The 19114-nt window shown below is 49.5% G+C and overlaps 1 protein-coding gene across 1 annotated transcript; it reads right to left on the reverse strand.

Moving 5' to 3' along the window:
* Positions 1-3: 3 nt before the first annotated feature.
* On the reverse strand, positions 4-17625 carry LOC122383639 (glutamate receptor 2-like). The gene is made up of 2 exons (XM_043370278.1): positions 17514-17625; positions 4-2128 (listed from the first exon to the last, which is right to left on the reverse strand). Exons 1-2 carry the CDS (start codon positions 17623-17625, stop codon positions 309-311), a joined length of 1932 nt encoding a protein of 643 aa, XP_043226213.1. The 3' UTR covers positions 4-308.
* Between the last annotated feature and the right edge of the window lie 1489 nt (positions 17626-19114).

Below are 19114 nucleotides of genomic sequence, written 5' to 3' on the forward strand. Positions count from 1 at the left end.
GTGGTGTTTCATCAGCTAAGCAATGCAATAGATAGTGTCGCGCCGCGAGTGGAATGCGACACATTCAAGAAGCAGCTCTTTCTACTAGATATCCGACGTGTGAGCTTCATTATCTTTGACTATCTTTTCCCATCAGTATTTGATCTGGCCGTCTGTGCTGAATGCCTTGCGGACCCTGATAGCCAGCGCTTCATCTGCTGGACTTGCGTCTGGGTAATCAGCAGCCATCTAGTTCCCTATCACGCACTTTTCAACATGGTTACCATACCCTTCCCATAAATTTCGTCTCTTTACACTACCAGCTACCACTATTTCACATTCCCTTGAAGCACCGTCGGTTTGCTGCTTCCAAACGCTGACAGTCTTTCTACGAAGAATGCCACGCACGCCAGCGCCATGCCGCCCATCCAGCAGAAGAACGGGCCGCGCAGCACGGAGAGGTTCATTTTGGGGGCGGCGGAGACGGCGGCTCCGGTCGCCGGGCCGCCGCACCGGGACGGAACGTTACGACGGTACAGGTACTGGACGATGCCGAACTGCTTCAGCCACCGGATCGAGTCGTCCAGCAGCGGCGTGTACATGCTGTTCTTCTGCAACATCATGGCGTAAAAGTCGCGCCGCAGGTTCTCGCGAGCCAGGTGGAACGGGCAGCGTTCGCTGGTCTGACCAGTTTCCTCCATCAAGCGGTGGGCGCGATTGATCAGCGAACGAGGACTTTGAAACAGGACGGCCTCCCCGCAGGCGATTCGTTTCAGAAAGGATGTGGTGTATGTGGACGTGGTTGAGCGGTGGATGCAATCGGGACAGGCGGTCATTTTGGCCCAGATGCGTCCGCGCGCTCCGGTGGTCTGGTTCTGGAACATGTGGAACTGACTGTGGCCGCGCACCACGTGCGGCTGCACGTCCGAGTCGGCCAGCTGCTCGAGCGAGTCGAGCGGCGGCTGCCAGCGCGGCAGCGACAGGAAGGCGGTCAGGTTGCCGGCGTACACGGCCGCCAGCGTCACCGTCACCACATACAGGAAGAAGACGACCGTGCGGCCGGCGGCGCCGGCGCCGCGCGCCGACACGCCCTGGCCGGAGAGCAGCGCCACCGACTCGAGCAGCAGCGGCGACCAGCGCTGCCGGCGGCTGGGCAGCCGACAGCGGCGCTCGGCGGCGGCCGTCAGCCAGCGCAGCGCGGCCGCCGCCGGCGCCAGCGCCAGCACCAGCGCCCACACCGCCGGACGATACACCTCGAACAGCAAGAACGCCGAGCTGGCCGGTCGGAGCGACGCAGACGCGAACGTGGTGGTACCGGTCCAATGCCACTCGGCCATGTCGACGGCGCGCACCCGCTCGTACATGACGGTGCAGCTGCCCACCCCGATGTCGGCCTCGCCGCGCTGCAGTGCCGCCAGCCGACCGTAGGCCGAGCCGTTGGTGAGGGTCATGCCACAGCCGCCAATAATCTTCGCCTCTATCCGGAATCGCAGGTGTGCCGCGAGCAGCGCGAACGTCTCCCCGAGGTAGCCGCAGAAGTGGGCGCCGCCGTCGGGCAGCGGCCGGTAGCCGAACAGGTCATGAGTGCACGGCTCGGACGGAGCTCCGGCGGTGGTGAGCGCCACTCGCAGCGGCCGTCCGCCGAGGTGGCGCAGCCGCCAGTCGGGCGGCGGCGCCGACAGCGTCACCCGGCCGTCGGTGACGGCGCCCACCGCCGACAGACGCACCGAGCCGTCGCCCGGAGAGGAGGAGGCCAGCAGCGCGCACGGCGAGCCGGCCGCCGACGGGCACAGCGCCACGGTGACGCGCTGCGACTCGTGCAGCGCCCCGGCCAGCGGCGCCGCCACCTCGGACACATTGCCGAGCACGGCCACGAACCAGGCGGTCCGGTGGACGGGCCCCGGCGGCCGCACGCGCCGGTACGCCGCCGCCACGTCCCGGGCCGTACCGAGCACGGCCAGCGTGCCGCCGCCGTGCTCGGAGGACGCCGTCTCGTGCGCCGTGGCCACGCCGGCGGCCCAGAGGCGGCGCGTCAGGCAGCCGGCCGCCTCCCGACCGCTGTCGGTGCCGACGATGGTGACCTCGGACGGCGGGTTCAACGTCAGGAGGGCGGCCAGCGCGGCCGACAGCGGCTCCGAGCGGCACCCGCCTGCCGGAGGGCAGAGGACGCCGTATTAGTCGCATACAGCACCGGGACCAGGGACACTATAGCTTAGCGTCAGTTCCTACTGTCACCGTGACTGTGACATCAGTATTCAGCACGGACACTGACGTCAGTACACGGTGTAGGACACTGACACTAACACTGACATCTCACATCGGCACGGACATTTACCCGCGCCCTGGTGGAGGGGGGGGGGGCTATTTTGCCCCCCCCCTCCAGACCTTTGGATATATCTCCAGAACCGCTGCGCCGATCGTCACTTTCGACATATTTGACAGGGCTTTTGAACGCCGCTTGAATTTTGCGGATCCGTCCAGTAGTTTCGGAGATATGAGGGGGGGGGGGAATAGCCCCCGTTAGGTCGCGTTATAAACAGACCCCACCGGGCGCAGGTTAACCCGCGCCGGGCCGGTGCTCTGAGATTCCGCGCCGGGCCGGGGGGGGGGTGTCTGAACCCCCCCCCCCTTCTAACTCGGCTCCTGGGCCACGTAGCGATACGCAAGAGGCAATCGAAAAAACGTCCAAAATAAGGACGAAAACACTTCGGTCATTTTTGGGTCAGGTCAAAGGTCAGGTCACCAGAGGTCACCAAAGGTAAAATATTTAGGTACCTACTATTTCAACATTTTGGAAACTGCCAACGGCTATTTCGGGAACCGATAGAGCTACAGCGCCGCGGAAAAGCGCATTCGATAGCCCTTTTACAGACCTTTCTGAGTAACGTTCTCAGATTTGACCTCAGGTCAACGGTTTAGCCTCCAGAGGGCAAAAACTAAAACATAGCCGTTTTTACGAAAAACGTTTTTTTCGGCAATAGCTTTTGACTCAAAAGAACCATGACATTACTTTTTGCCAGTACCTATCGTGTTCCTCTCGTCGAGACGCGTCGAATGAATTATAATTTGACCTTTATTCCGTGCCCCGCTGGGGGGGGGGCAGAATCTGCCCCCCTCTCGTTTTTCGCCAAAAACTTCTAAACGCGTTACGCCAACGACGTCAAACTTTCAGTACCTTATCATACATCAATTTGACACGTTCCCTGAAAATGTGAGCGAAATCCGTCGGAATTTTTTTTTTGAGAAATCGACGTTTTAGTTACGTCATGTTCGCCATTTTCGCCTAAAAAACGGTAAAATTTCAAACGCCGCTAACATCTTCATTTTTAAAGAAATCAAGACGTAACAAAAAAGGTTATACGTGATTTTACTTTGTCTATCAAATGGCTATCTCGGTTTTTTGAAAATTTTGGATTTTGGCCCAATTTTTTTTCTTCAAAAAATTAACTTTTTTGGGATTATAAATATAAAATCCAAAATTTTGAGTGTATCGAAAAAACCGGAATATATGTCAGAGAAGTGGTCTATGTGCACCTAAATACCAATTTTTAGAAGAATCAGTTCAAAAATGTGGGAGTTATTCAAAATTTTATGACGTCATGACACACAAAAATTTTGAAAAATGCTTTTTGGGAAGTTCTAGACCTCGTACGGATTACGGAAACAAAAGTTGCACCATTCGATTCGCCGTGAAAAACTGCATCAGATAGACACCTTTTTAGGCCTTAACAACCAACTTCAAAATTTGACCTCACTTGACCTGACCTTGACCTGACCTCGACCTGAAATTCATCCAGAGGTGGTCCATATCACTTATTGAGTGTGCCTATTGAATTCTATGAGTAAAATGACCCATAAAACATGTGTCGCACATGCCCTTTTCTATATTTTGTTTTTGGTGACCTGACCTGACCTGACCTTGACCTTGACCTTTGAATGACATTGTATGCAACGAATATTGTCTTGGTAATCTAAGAACACGTTTTGGGCAATCAGTCTCAGTCCATTCTTCGGCAACTACGGTGCAAGGCCGATACTGTAGAAACTTGCATTTTGTACCCTTGACCTGACCTTGACCTGACCTCTGACCTACTTAAGCAAAAAAATTAGGCTCTTAAGATCCGCCTTGTTGAGAGCTTTCGAGTGCCGTTTTCCCCGTCTTTCTACGACCATCGGTTCGGAAGTTAGACCGGGGGGCAGAATCTGCCCCCCCCCCCCCAGCAGGGCGCGTATGGCTGAATAGCCCAGCGGGGCGCGGGTTAAAGGTCAACTTGAAAATTGACCTCAGGTCAAGGTCATGACCTGACCGGAAAAAAGGTCATGTTGCATATCAGTCGATCCGCAACGTCGAGCCGACCACATCTACGGCGTTTTCAACGCTCTAGCACGTCTCGATCAGAAGTTATTAGCGAAAAACTGTTAGATTCTATTCGTGACCTGAGATGACCTCGTGGACATAACGAGGGGCCACAGTTGCCATTTTCCGGTTCAGTGTGTCAATATTACGTAGGTACATCTCGATGTTTGAGAGTGTCTAGAATAGCGTTCGTGCAAAATAGACGCTTTTCAATTTTCTCCCATTGACTTATAATGGAGAGGCCGCAAAATTGACCTGACCTAAGGTCACCGATATCAGAATTCCGAGATTAACAATTTACAGATAATGTCCCAGTAAACATGCCGACGTCGGCCCGACGTCGGGCCGAGGCTCGGCCCGACGTCGGCCCAACGTCGGTTCAACCTCGGCCCGACATCGGCTGGACGTCGGATATGCCCGCATGTTCCGACGTCCAGCCGAAGTCCAGCCGACGTCGAGCCGACGTCGGGCCGATATCGTTTGCCGAGGTTGACGAGATCGTTTGTCGTTGGACCGACGGGGCCGACGTCGGCATGTTTATTGGGACAAGGCGCAAAAAAAATCAACCGGCGGCGAGATTCGAGCCCCCCAGTCGCCGACGTCGACATGTTTACTGGGACAACACGCCAAAAGGATCAGCCGGCGATGGGATTCGAACCCCATGTCATTCAAACGCGAGGTTAGTGCGCTAACCACTACACCACGCAGCCAGATGACTAATTTGGTTTGTTTTGTTGGGTTATGCTTTTTCGGTCTGACAAGACCATTTCAGACCCGGAAGGATCATAGGATGGAGACATTGGTCTTCTTGGCGAGCACCCCCGATGTCCGTGAACTTAGCGACGTATACGTATACGTATTCAGCGACGAATTCCAAATCACTTCAGATTCATGGCATTAGTTAAGTTGACCCTGCTGAACACGAATATGACATTTATTTTAACTTTTGAGCTGATCTTCATGGTTAAAATCCGGTTTAAATGACGGGGAACCGCATAACGTCGCGAAAATAAAACCCACGAATTCCAAAGTATGTGCAAAATGTAGAGCTCATCCAGATCTAACGTCCGTGGAATAACCCAAGTTCGTGGCTCTTTAACTTCATGGTTAATATCTGGTTTAAATGACGGGGAACCGCATAACGTCGCGAATATAAAAACCCACGAATTCCAAGGTATGTGCAAAATGTAGAGCTTATCCAGATCTTACGTCCGTGGAAGCATCCAAGCTCGTGGCTCAACGCCGTCATGGTTAAAATCCGGTTTAAATGACGGGGAACCGCATAACGTGGCGAAAATAAAAACCCACGAATTCCAAAGTATGTGCAAAATGTAGAGCTCATCCAGATCTAACGTCCGTGGAAGAATCAAAGTTCGTGGCTCTTTAACTTCATGGTTAATATCTGGTTTAAATGACAGGGAACCGCATAACGTCGCGAAAATAAAAACCCACGAATTCCAAGGTATATGCAAAATGTAGAGCTCATCCAGATCTAACGTCCGTGGAAGAATCCAAGCTCGTGGCGCAAAGCCTTCATGGTTAAAATCCGGTTTAAATGACGGGGAACCGCATAACGTCGCGAAAATAAAAACCCACGAATTCCAAAGCATGTGCAAAATGTAGAGCTCATCCAGATCTAACGTCCGTGGAAGAATCCAAGTTCGTGGCTCTTTAACTTCATGGTTAATATCTGGTTTAAATGACGGGGAACCGCATAACGTCGCGAAAATAAAAACCGGCGAATTCCAAAGTATGTGCAAAATGTAGAGCTCATCCAGATCTAACGTCCGTGGAAGAATCCAAGTTCGTGGGTGAACGCCTTCATGGTTAAAATCCGGTTTAAATGACGGGGAACCGCATAACGTCGCGAAAATAAAAGCCCACGAATTCCAAAGTATGTGTAAAATGTAGAGCTCATCCATATCTAACGTCCGTGGCAGAATCCAAGCTCGTGGCTCTTTAACTTCATGGTTAAAATCTGGTTTAAATGACGTGGAACCGCATAACGTCGCGAAAATAAAAACCCACGAATTCCAAAGTATGTGCAAAATGTAGAGCTCATCCAGATCTAACGTCCGTGCAAGAATCCAAGTTCGTGGCTTTTTAACTTCATGGTTAATATCTGGTTTAAATGACGGGGAACCGCATAACGTCGCGAAAATAAAAACCCACGAATTCCAAGGTATGTGCAAAATGTAGAATTTATCCAGATCGAACGTCCGTGGAAGCATCCAAGCTCGTGGCTCAACGCCGTCATGGTTAAAATCCGGTTTAAATGACGGGGAACCGCATAACGTCGCGAAAACAAAAACCCACGAATTCCAAAGTATGTGCAAAATGTAGAGCTCATCCAGATCTAACGTCCGTGGAAGAATCCAAGCTCGTGGCTCAACGCCTTCATGGTTAAAATCCGGTTTAAATGACGGGGAACCGCATAACGTCGCGAAAAACCCACGAATTCCAAGGTATCTGTAAAATGTAGAGCTCATCAAGATCTAACGTCCGTGGCAGAATCCAAGCTCGTGGCTCTTTAACTTCATGGTTAAAATCCGGTTTAAATGACGGGGAACCGCATAACGTCGCGATAATAAAAACCGACGAATTCCAAAGTATGTGCAAAATGTAGAGCTCATCCAGATCTAACGTCCGTGGAAGAATCCAAGTTCGTGGCTCAACGCCTTCATGGTTAAAATCCGGTTTAAATGACGAGGAACCGCATAACGTCGCGAAAATAAAAACCCACGAATTCCAAGGTATGTGTAAAATGTAGAGCTCATCCAGATCTAACGTCCGTGGCAGAATCCAAGCTCGTGGCTCTTTAACTTCATGGTTAAAATCCGGTTTAAATGACGGGGAACCGCATAACGTCGCGAAAATAAAAACCCACGAATTCCAAAGTATGTGCAAAATGTAGAGCTCATCCAGATCTAACGTCCGTGGAAGAATCCAATTTCGTGGCTCTTTAACTTCATGGTTAATATGGGGAGCATTCATTCTGGCCAGGGTTCATAATGTCCAGGGTACGCTATGCCCAGTGTCAAAATGGCCAGTGCCTTGAATGGGCCAGAGTTCATAATGTCCAGGGATTGCATGGTCCAAATGTGGCCAACTGGCTGCAGATTGGTATATTCAAAGAGGCCAGGGTTCATAATGTCCAGGGCACGATGTGTCCAGTGTTCAAAATGGCCAGGGTTCATAATGTCCAGGGCACGATGTGTCCAGCATTCGAAATGGCCAGGGTTCATAATGTCCAGGGCACGATGTGTCCAGTGTTCAAAATGGCCAGTGCCTTGAATGGGCCAGAGTTCATAATGTCCAGACAGTCCAGGGATTACATAGTCACTGAAAGTGACGTCATAATGTAAGAAACACGGAATCAGCTCAATGCAAAGCAGTGCAGTGCCGAAGGCAATGCCTTAGGAGAGATTACAGGCAATAGTAAATCAAATATTTTTAGGTTAAGTGGTTATGTATCTGGCTTCAGGCCGAAGGCCTGAAGCCTGATGCATAACCACTTAACCTAAAAATATTTGATTTACTATTGCTTGCAATCTATTCATGCGAGACACTATTTCCTCATCCCTGGTAGGCAAACATCATTACCTTAGGTTAGGTTAGGTTAGGTTAGGTTAGGTTAGGTTAGGTTAGGTTAGGTTAGGTTAGGTTAGGTTAGGTTAGGTTAGGTTAGGTTAGGTTAGGTTAGGTTAGGTTAGGTTAGGTTAGGTTAGGTTTGGTTGGGTTGGGTTGACTATGTAATCCCTGGACACTATGAACTCTGGCCCATTCAAGGCACTGGCCATTTTGAACACTGGACACATCGTGCCCTGGACATTATGAACCCTGGCCATTTCGAACACTGGACACATCGTGCCCTGGACATTATGAACCCTGGCCATTTTGAGCACTGGACACATCGTGCCCTGGACATTATGAACCCTGCCCTCTTTGAATTTACCCTATCTGCAGCCAGTTGGCCACTTTTGGACCATGTAATCCCTGGACAATGTGAACACTGGCCAATTCAAGGCACTAGCCAATTCGAGCACTGGACACATTGTGCCCTGGACATTATGAACCCTGGCCTAAATAATACGCACCCGTTAATATCTGGTCTAAATGACAGTGAACCGCATAACGTCGTGAAAATAAAAACCCACGAATTCCAAAGTATATGCAAAATGTAGAGCTCATCCAGATCTAACGTCCGTGGAAGAATCCAACCTCGTGGCTCAAAGCCTTCATGGTTAAAATCCGGTTTAAATGACGGGGAACCGCATAACGTCGCGAAAATAAAAACTCACGAATTCCAAAGTATGTGCAAAATGTAGAGCTCATCCAGATCTAACGTGCGTGGCAGAATCCAAGCTCGTGGCTCTTTAACTTCATGGTTAAAATCCGGTTTAAATGACGGATCCGCATAACGTCGCGAAAATAAAAACCCACGAATTTCAAAGTATGTGCAAAATGTAGAGCTCATCCAGATCTAACGTCCGTGGAAGAATCCAAGCTCGTGGCTCAACGCCTTCATGGTTAAAATCCGTTTTAAATGACGGGGAACCGCATAACGTCGCGAAAATAAAAACCCACGAATTTCAAAGTATGTGCAAAATGTAGAGTTCATCCAGATCTAACGTCCGTGGCCGAATCCAATCTCGTGGCTCATTAACTTCATGGTTAACCCTCGCCCTGGCAGGGGGGGGGGGTCGATGCGCCCCCCCTAAGGTTTTTCAAAGATAGCGTAAAAACGGCGGCGCGCAGCGCCGCCAAATTTGGCACAGCCTATGGGGCAACCTTTTTACATATGACCTGAAAATTTCAGGTCCGGGTGACTTTGGGTCAGGTCACCAGGTCAGAAAAACCGGTACAAGGTCATGGTGAAATTTCAATTTTCTTTTTGCACCTGTCCAACTCACAGTTTTTGACTGATTTCCTTCAAACTTTCAGGATATGCTAAGTTCACCGAGTTGTATAACATATAGTCCGGCTTTTTTGAGGTCACTGACCTGAGGTCAGTTAGAGGTCATTACGTCGTAATGTTAAGCCTATGGGAAAATACCAAATTCGGAAAATACTGGAGATATCCGCTTCGTTCTATCACTTTTGTGCTTTGAAACCATGGCACTTAACAGCAGGTCATTTGATGCTTCTTTGTTTGGTGTACTTATCCATGGGTCAGGTCAAATGAGGTCAACTGAGGTCAAATGACGTTTTTGCCAATAACTTGGCACATAATGACGCTAGAGCTTAAAAAATGGTATCATTGTGTTCCTGGTGATCAGCCGAATCGAATGATATGCGATATGATGCAATTTGGTTAACTTGAACTTAATTTATTAATTTAAGTTTACTTAAAATTTAAGAAAAACTTTAAGTACACTTAAGCAAGCTGAAAAGTATATCATTCGACGCGCCTTGACGTGCTGAGTTCACTGGTGCTTTTCTTTTTGCTCTATCGTAATTAGATCAAAAGTTATAAGCGAAAAACTTTTGACCTGTTTTTAGCGAAATTTTTACATTTATACCCCCCAAAACCCCCCTAAATATTGACCTAGAGCAACCAAATTTGCACAGGGGCGAGAACTCCAGTGGGCCCACCTACGTACCAAATTTGGTGTTTCTAGGTGCCATAGGAGCCAATCGCGAGGGGGGGTCGCATCGACCCCCCCCCTGCCAGGCCGTGTTATGAAAAATGCCCTGCCAGGGCGAGGGTTAAAATCCGGTTTAACACGCGCAGTGGAAGGGGGGGGCGGATTTCGCCCACCCCTCCTGTTTTTCGCCAATAACTGGCACCGCAATCAAAATATTAATGTGAAATTTTGGCTACCTGCCCAGAATTGAATTGCGGATCTTCTCCTGCAAGAAATAAGAAAATCGGTTCACAACATTTCTAGTGAGAGCGATGTAAAGTCAAACATCCTGCCGCCGCGGCGCCGCGGCGGCGCGGCGGCCGGCGCTAGCCGTTACGCGCCGCCTGAATTGTAGACTGTGCCGGGGCGGGACGGTTCCGTCTTTACATCGCGCTCCTTACCGCTGATTATATTAGATTCGCGTCAAATTTGGTGAGAAGACTGAGAAATGTACAGGAAATCATATGGTCAAAGAATTTTGAAAATCGGCCGGTAACAACTTGAGTTATGAGTGTGTAAACACAAAATTGTGATTGCCGCGTTTCCCGCGTCGGCCGATCCCGCTTCAGCCGGCGACATCTTACCCTTAGCAGGCTTCTAACTGCCATATTTATTGTTGGATTAACTAGAAATTCAACTTACATACTCACAAATGTTTTATCTTTCGTATGGTGAAAGAAAAAAGAAAATCGGCCGGTAACTTTTTGAGTTATCGGCGTGTAAACGCAAAAAAGTCGCTCATATGGCAGATTTGACCACATTTGACCTCATTTGACCTTGAAGATATTGACCTAGGGTCATGAAATTCGCACACAACAGAGTTCCCCATGGCCCCCACCTACACTCCAAATTTCGTCTTTCTAGCTCCAGTGGGAGCTGAGATCTTAGGGGGGGCGACATCCGCCCCCCCCTTCCACTGGGCGTAGTACTGGCAACCCTTCCACTGCGCGTGTTAAATGACGGGGAACCGCATAACGTCGTGAAAATAAAACCCACCAATTCCAAAGTATGTGCAAAATGTAGAGGTCATCCAGATCTAACGTCCGTGGAATGATCCAAGCTCGTGGCTCAACGCCTTCATGGTTAAAATCCGGTTTAAATGACGGGGAACCGCAAAACGTCGCGAAAATAAAAACCCACGAATTCCAAAGTATGTGCAAAATGTAGAGCTCATCCAGATCTAACGTCCGTGGAAGAATCCAAGCTCGTGGCTCAACGCCTTCATCGTTAAAATCCGGTTTAAATGACGGGGAACCGCATAACGTCGCGAAAATAAAAACCCACCAATTCGCAAGTATGTGCAAAATGTAGAGCTCATCCAGATCTAACGTCCGTGGAAGAATCCAAGTTCGTGGCTCTTTAACTTCATGGTTAATATCTGGTTTAAATGACGGGGAACAGCACAACGTCGCGAAAATAAAAACCCACGAATTCCAAGGTATGTGCAAAATGTAGAGCTTATCCAGATCTAACATCCGTGGAAGCATCCAAGCTCGTGGCTCAACGCTGTCATGGTTAAAATCCCGTTTAAATGACGGGGAACCGCATAACGTCGCGAAAATAAAAACCCACGAATTCCAAAGTATATGCAAAATGTAGAGCTCATCCAGATCTAACGTCCGTGGAAGAATCAAAGTTCGTGGCTCCTTAACTTCATGGTTAATATCTGGTTTAAATGGCAGGGAACCGCATAACGTCGCGAAAATAAAAACCCACGAATTCCAAAGTATATGCAAAATGTAGAGCTCATCCAGATCTAACGTCCGTGGAAGAATCCAAGTTCGTGGCTCTTTAACTTCATGGTTAATATCTGGTTTAAATGACGGGGAACAGCACAACGTCGCGAAAATAAAACCCACGAATTCCAAGGTATGTGCAAAATGTAGAGCTTATCCAGATCTAACATCCGTGGAAGCATCCAAGCTCGTGGCTCAACGCTGTCATGGTTAAAATCCCGTTTAAATGACGGGGAACCGCATAACGTCGCGAAAATAAAAACCCACGAATTCCAAAGTATGTGCAAAATGTAGAGCTCATCCAGATCTAACGTCCGTGGAAGAATCAAAGTTCGTGGCTCCTTAACTTCATGGTTAATATCTGGTTTAAATGACAGGGAACCGCATAACGTCGCGAAAATAAAAACCCACGAATTCCAAAGTATATGCAAAATGTAGAGCTCATCCAGATCTAACGTCCGTGGAAGAATCCAAGCTCGTGGCTCAAAGCCTTCATGGATAAAATCCGGTTTCAATGACGGGGAGCCGGATAACGTCGCGAAAATAAAAACCCACGAATTCCAAAGTATGTGCAAAATGTAGAGCTCATCCAGATCTAACGTCCGTGGAAGAATCCAACTTCGTGGCTCTTTAACTTCATGGTTAATATCTGGTTTAAATGACGGGGAACCGCATAACGTCGCGAAAATAGAAACCCACGAATTTCAAAGTATGTGCAAAATGTAGAGTTCATCCAGATCTAACGTCCGTGGAAAAATCCAAGCTCGTGGCTCAACGCCGTCATGGTTAAAATCCTGTTTAAATGACGGGGAACCTTATAACATCGCGAAAATAAAAAACCACGAATTCCAAAGTATGTGCAAAATGTAGAGCTCATCCAGATCTAACGTCCGTGGAAGAATCCAAGCTCGTGGCTCAACGCCTTCATGGTTAACATGAAGGCGTTGAGCCACGAGCTTGATTTCTTCCATTCATGGTTAACATGAAGGCGTTGAGCCACGAGCTTGGATTCTTGCACGAACGTTAGATCTGGATGAACTCTACATTTTGCACATACTTTGGACTTCGTGGTTTTTTATTTTCGCGACGTTATAAGGTTCCCCGTCATTTAAACAGGATTTTAACCATGACGGCGTTGAGCCACGAGCTTGGATTCTTCCACGGACGTTAGATCTGGATGAGCTCTACATTTTGCACATACTTTGGAATTCGTGGGTTTTTATTTTCGCGACGTTATGCGGTTCCCCGTCATTTAAACCAGATATTAACCATGAAGTTAAAGAGCCACGAACTTGGATTCTTGCACGGACGTTAGATCTGGATGAGCTCTACATTTTGCACATACTTTGGAATTCGTGGGTTTTTATTTTCGCGACGTTATGCGGTTCCCCGTCATTTAAACCGGATTTTAACCATGAAGTTAAAGAGCCACGAGCCTGGATTCTGCCACGGACGTTAGATCTGGATGAGCTCTACATTTTACACATACTTTGGAATTCGTGGGCTTTTATTTTCGCGACGTTATGCGGTTCCCCGTCATTTAAACCGGATTTTGACCATGAAGGCGTTCAACCACGAACTTGGATTCTTCCACGAACGTTAGATCTGGATGAGCTCTACATTTTGCACATACTTTGGAATTCGTCGGTTTTTATTTTCGCGACGTTATGCGGTTCCCCATCATTTAAACCGGATTTTAACCATGAAGGCGTTGAGCCACGAACTTGGATTCTTCCACGGACGTTAGATCTGGATGAGCTCAACATTTTGCACATAATTTTGAATTAGTGGGTTTTTATTTTCGCGACTTTATGCGGTTCCCCGTCATATAAACCGGTCTTTAACCATGAAGGCGTTGAGCCACGAGCTTGGATTCTTTCACGGACGTTAGATCTGGATGAGCTCTACATTTTGCACATACTTTGGAATTCGTGGGTTTCTATTTTCGCGACGTTATGCGGTTCCCCGTCATTTTAACCAGATATTAACCATGAAGTTAAAGAGCCACGAACTTGGATTCTGCGATCTGGATGAGCTATAAATTTTGCACATGCTTTGGAATTCGTGGGTTTTTATTTTCGCGACGTTATGCGGTTCCCCGTCATTTAAACCAGATTTTAACGATGATGGCGTTGAGCCACGAGCTTTGATTCTTCCACGGGCGTAAAATCTGGATGAGCTCTACATTTTGCACATACTTTGGAATTCGTGGGTTTTTATTTTCGCGACGTTTTGCGGTTCCCCGTCATTTAAACCAGATATTAACCATGAAGTTAAAGAGCCACGAACTTGGATTCTTCCACGGACGTTAGATCTGGATGAGCTCTACATTTTGTACATACTTAAGAATTCGTGGGTTTTTATTTTCGCCACGTTATGCGGTTCCCCGTCATTTAAACCGGATTTTAACCATGAAGTTAAAGAGCCACGAGCTTGGATTTTGCCACGGACGTTAGATCTGGATGAGCTCTACATTTTGCACATACTTTGGAATTCGTGGGTTTTTATTTTCGCGACGTTATGCGGTTCCCCGTCATTTAAACCGGATTTTAACCATGAAGATCAGCTCAAAAGTTAAAATAAATGTCATATTCGTGTTCAGCATGGACAACTTAACCCATGCCATGAATCTGAAGTGATTTGGAATTCGTCGCTGAATACGTATACGTATACGTCGCTAAGTTCACGGACATCCTGGGTCCAGTTCATATAGAGTCCCTGGTCCCATTGCTGTTACGTGACACTTATTGGAAAGGGCGACCCCACAATGGATTCATATAGCCACTCTTACACACCTGCACCAACGTTTCCCAAAGTGTCTGTACTGTGTTGTACTGTGTACTGGCAGCGCTGATCTGTTTCGCCGGCTCGCTCATGTTGGCGCGCGCCCAGGCGGGTCAAAGTTCGGATGTGCCGGCGGCCGGCAGCGGCAAAGGCCATCTGCAGCGGCCGCCGGGCAGTGGGGGTCAGGCGGAGGGGAGGATCGGGTTTGCGCGTCGTTCGGTGTGCAGGTGCCGACCGCGGCAGTGGAAATACAGTTCCGGCTTATAGTGTCCCTTTGATAAGTGGCACTGTGGCAAAGTGACACTTGCCGACTGGCCTTTCTATATATGAACTGGGCCCGGCCCTGGTGAGTTGCCGGGGCTGAGCCTGACCAAAGGATTGGCCGAGCAGCCCCCAAGCACTCACCGCACCCGGCTACGGGCGAGCTCAGCTTACGGGCAATCCCAAATGGGAAAGGGATTAAGTTTCCCGTCCAGTCCGGATCAGGGGGTTGCGGCGTGGAGTAAGATTTGAGTTTCCTGAGGATATTTTGAATACAGAAGCTCTTTATGAAACATGAAACATGTATTTTATTACGAGCGAGCGAGCGCAGCGAGCGAAGTGAGTCTTTTCAATATAACGGAAAAATCTCAGTATGAGCGGCCCGGCCCGGCCCGGCCCGGCCCGGCCCGGCCCGGCCCGGCCTGTAACGCTTTTGAGAGGCTTATATCTCAGCAACCGCTGGACCGATTGGCCTGCGGTCTTTTTTGTTGGGTAGCCCCATCCCTTCTACCCCGTAATTGACTACTTTTGATACATCTCAGTGAACGTCGTGGCACGTGCCACGTGAAAAGTCAAGGGTGTTCAAGCTGTTTTGCAAAAGTAGTGATTTTGAGAGGCTCATATCTCAGCAGCCGCTTGGCCGATTGACTTGCGGAAATTTTTGTAGGGTAGCAGCATCCCTTCTACCCAAAATAGGATACTCTCGATGCATGTGGGTCAGCCCCAGTGCACGTGCAAAATACAACAATAAGAGGTGCCAAATTTGTTCCCATTTCAGTAACTCGGTAATTACTGGGGCGATTTCGCTGAAACTTGGCATACAGGTAGGCACCCACCAGGCAATGCATTCCCATGTGTTGCGGTTAGGGTGCTACCGCACGTGCGCACGTGCAGGGGGCGTTTCCAGATCTCGAGAACGGCTGGGCCGATTGCGCTCAAATTTGGCACACGGTTGGGGACCAGTTAGTAGGGTGCCGTGCAAAAGTCATTTTGGACCCCGTTTGCACGTGCGCACGTGCAGCATGCCGCTTCCAGATCTCAGGAACGGCTGGGCCGATTGCGTTCAAATTTGGCACACCGCTAGCGACCAGTTAGAAGGGTGCTTTGCGCAAGCCCGTTGGAAGCACCCTCTCGCCCTTCCGCACGTGCAGGGCTCACTACCTCGCTCGCTCGTTCTTCGCCCAAAAGGCGTTTTACTGGTATTATTTTAACGGTCAAAACAGCGGCCGATGTCGGTCCGACGTCGCCCCGACGTCGGCCCGACGTCGGCCGGACCTCAGCAATTGATCTCGGTCCGACGTCGGCCCGACGTCGGCTGGACCTCGGCTGGACGTCGGAACATGCGGGCATATCCGACATCCAGCCGACGTCGTGCCGAGGGTGGACCGACGTCGGGCCGACGTCGGCATGCCGATGCCGAGTTGCCGACGTCACCCCGACGTCGGCCGACGTCGGGCCGACGTCGGCATGTTTACTGGGGTTGCTCTTATCAATCGCTGAAAGTTTCAAGGCAATCAATCCGTCGATGTAGCTATGACGAGCATTCTTTTTTTCTGAGGTGAGGTCACTTGGCGTGACCTGGTGACCTGACCTAAGGCGACCTGAATCTGAAATTTTCACAACATGTGCGAAAAAGATGAACGGACAGGTGTGCCAAAAACGGCGGCCGCCGTTTTTATATATTTGCGAAAAACCGCTGGGGGGATGGGTGTTCAAACACCCCCCTCCCCCGGCCCGGCGCGGGCTAAAGAGTACGACTCCCGGATGATAGGTGCGGTCAGTGGTCACATCACACTTAACCCTCGCCCGTATAGGGGGGGGGGGGTCGAATGGACCCCCATGGTTTTTCGCAAATAACTCGCGTAAAAAGCGGCCGATCGCGACGAAACTTTCAGTACCCTCGCGTTAATCAATTTTACACCTACCCTGAAAATTTTATGACCCTGACCCGAATGACCTTTGACCTGTGACCTACTTTTCGAGACCATGTTTGGCCGGAATCGCGATTCGGCGTATGTCGGCTCGCATTTGCCGCGCGTTTGCAGTCTTTTCGTGGTTTCAAGCGTTCAAACATGTAATATGATGTTGCCCCCATGCATTAGGGTGGTTGTCAAGGTCACCTGAAGGTCAGGTCAGGTCATTGACCTTTGGTGACCTCGGTTCACTTTTTCGAGTTTTACATGTTTCTAGGCCAGTTTTTGGTGCTGAATTCGAATTTAGCAACCATATGAACATTTACGAAGTAGTTTTGGTGCCTTCGTAACATGTTACGAAGCTGTCAGAGGCGGTTGACATCTACTAGGAATACCCGGCAGGACCCCTACTGGTTGACCTGACCTGACCTGACCCGACCTGGACTAAATGCATAAAGACATCATCTGTGATCAAAACTAACATGATATTCGTGATCAGCGCCCCGAAAAACCCCATAGCAGCCACACTTTACGACGTTCTAACAGGTCCCGATTTTCCCGACTTTTGGGTCATTGACCTGACCTGCAAGGTCAACCAATGACCTAGGACCTTAAAATTAGGTATCATCGGCTTCCTCTCGTCACGGGCAACACGCTCGTTTTTTCCGCGAAGCTCTAGCTCGATCAGGGGCGAAACGGCAAAGGGGGGGGGGGTCCTTATACGTTCGCGGCTGGAAAAACACCAATACGGGCGAGGGTTAACACACCGGCCTGATAACCACATTATAGGCACATATGCCTACCTCCTATCTCAACAGGTGTCGAAAAATGACGTGAATAGCTCGTCGGCACCTACCTTCGGCGGGCAGTTCTGTCAGGAGCTGCGATGTAGGCAGCACTGTCGGCGGCAGCACCAGCACCACAACCAGCATTTTCATCATCAGCAGCGACCGGGTGACGGCCTCCATATCCGCTGCCTCACCGGGCGGCAGCCGAGGAGCTACTGGGGTCATTCCCGCACCGACGACGGCACCACATATGCTCTGGGCACAGCCTGCGGGGACGCTATGGTGACCGCATGCGTGCGGAAGGGGGGGGGGGCTCCGGTCCGTCGGCGGTGGGGGCGTTATTAGGTACCTAAGTACCGGCTGTTACCGAGTGAAGGGAAGTCCTGGTTTTCGTGTAGAACAGCACTGTTCAGTGCTGTTCTGGTGTTTTGCTCATTTCGCGAAGTGCAACGTTGGGAATTGTTAGGGTCATCACTGGCCACTGGGTCAGAGCTCTGTTCTGATTTCGGTTAGGTACATAAACCGTCCAAGTTTTGCTGAACTATTTTATAATTATGCTTATTCAATAATTAATAATTAATTGGGTCGGTAAACCGACACTTAACCCTCGTCCGTATTGGTGTTTTTCAGCCGCGAACGTATACCTAAGGGGGGGGGGGGGGGGTCCGTTGAAGCCCCCTTGCTGTTTGGCCCCTGATCGAGCTAGAGCTTCGCGGAAAAAACGAACGTGTTGCCCGTGACGAGAGGAAGCCGATGATACCCAATTTTAAGGTCCTAGGTTATTGGTTGACCTTCCAGGTCAGGTCAATGACACAAAAGTCGGGAAAATCGGGACCTATGTATTAGAAAGTCGTAGTGTGGCTGCTACGGGTTTTTTTCGGGATGCTGATCACGAAATATCATGTTAGATTTGATCACAGATGATGTCTTCATGCATTTACGCCAGGTCGGGTCAGGTCAGGTGAGGTCAACAATCAGCAAGTAGGGATCCTGCCGGGTATTGGTAGTAGGTGTCAACCGCCTCCGACAGCTTCGTAATATGTTACGAAGGCACCAAAATTATTTCGTAAATGTTCGAATGGTTGCCAAATTCGAATTTAGCTAAAAAAAAAACTAGCCTAGAAACATGTACCTAAAACTCGAAAAAGTGAACCGAGGTCATCAAAGGTCAGTGACCTGACCTGACCTTCAGGTGACCTTGACAGTTGACACCCACCCTAATGCATGGGACCAGCATCATATCGCATGTCTGAACGCTTGAAACCACGAAAACACTGCAAACGCGGGCTAATGCGAACCGACATATACGCCGAATCGCGATACCGGACAAACAATGCCTCAAGAAATAGGTCACAGGTCAAAGGTCATTCGGGTCAGGGTCATGAAATTTTCAGAGTTTGTGTAGCATTGAGTGATTCGAGGGTACTGAAAGTTTCGTCGCGATCGGCCGCTTTCTACGCGAGTTATTCGCGAAAAACCGAGGGGGTGGGTCCGTTCGACCCCCTATACGGGCGAGGGTTAATTTACTTTCGTGAATTATTTATCAAATGTCGTAGGTAGGTAGGTACCCAGCCAGCCTTCCCAAATGGGGCCCATATGGGCCCAAAGTGGGCAGCAAACTGGGGCCCATCTGGGCTGCCCACTTGGGGCCCAGATGTGTTTGTCATGG

This window comes from Amphibalanus amphitrite, unplaced genomic scaffold, assembly GCF_019059575.1.
Source record: "Amphibalanus amphitrite isolate SeventyFive unplaced genomic scaffold, NRLGWU_Aamphi_draft 000169F_arrow, whole genome shotgun sequence".
Taxonomy (NCBI): domain Eukaryota; kingdom Metazoa; phylum Arthropoda; class Thecostraca; order Balanomorpha; family Balanidae; genus Amphibalanus; species Amphibalanus amphitrite.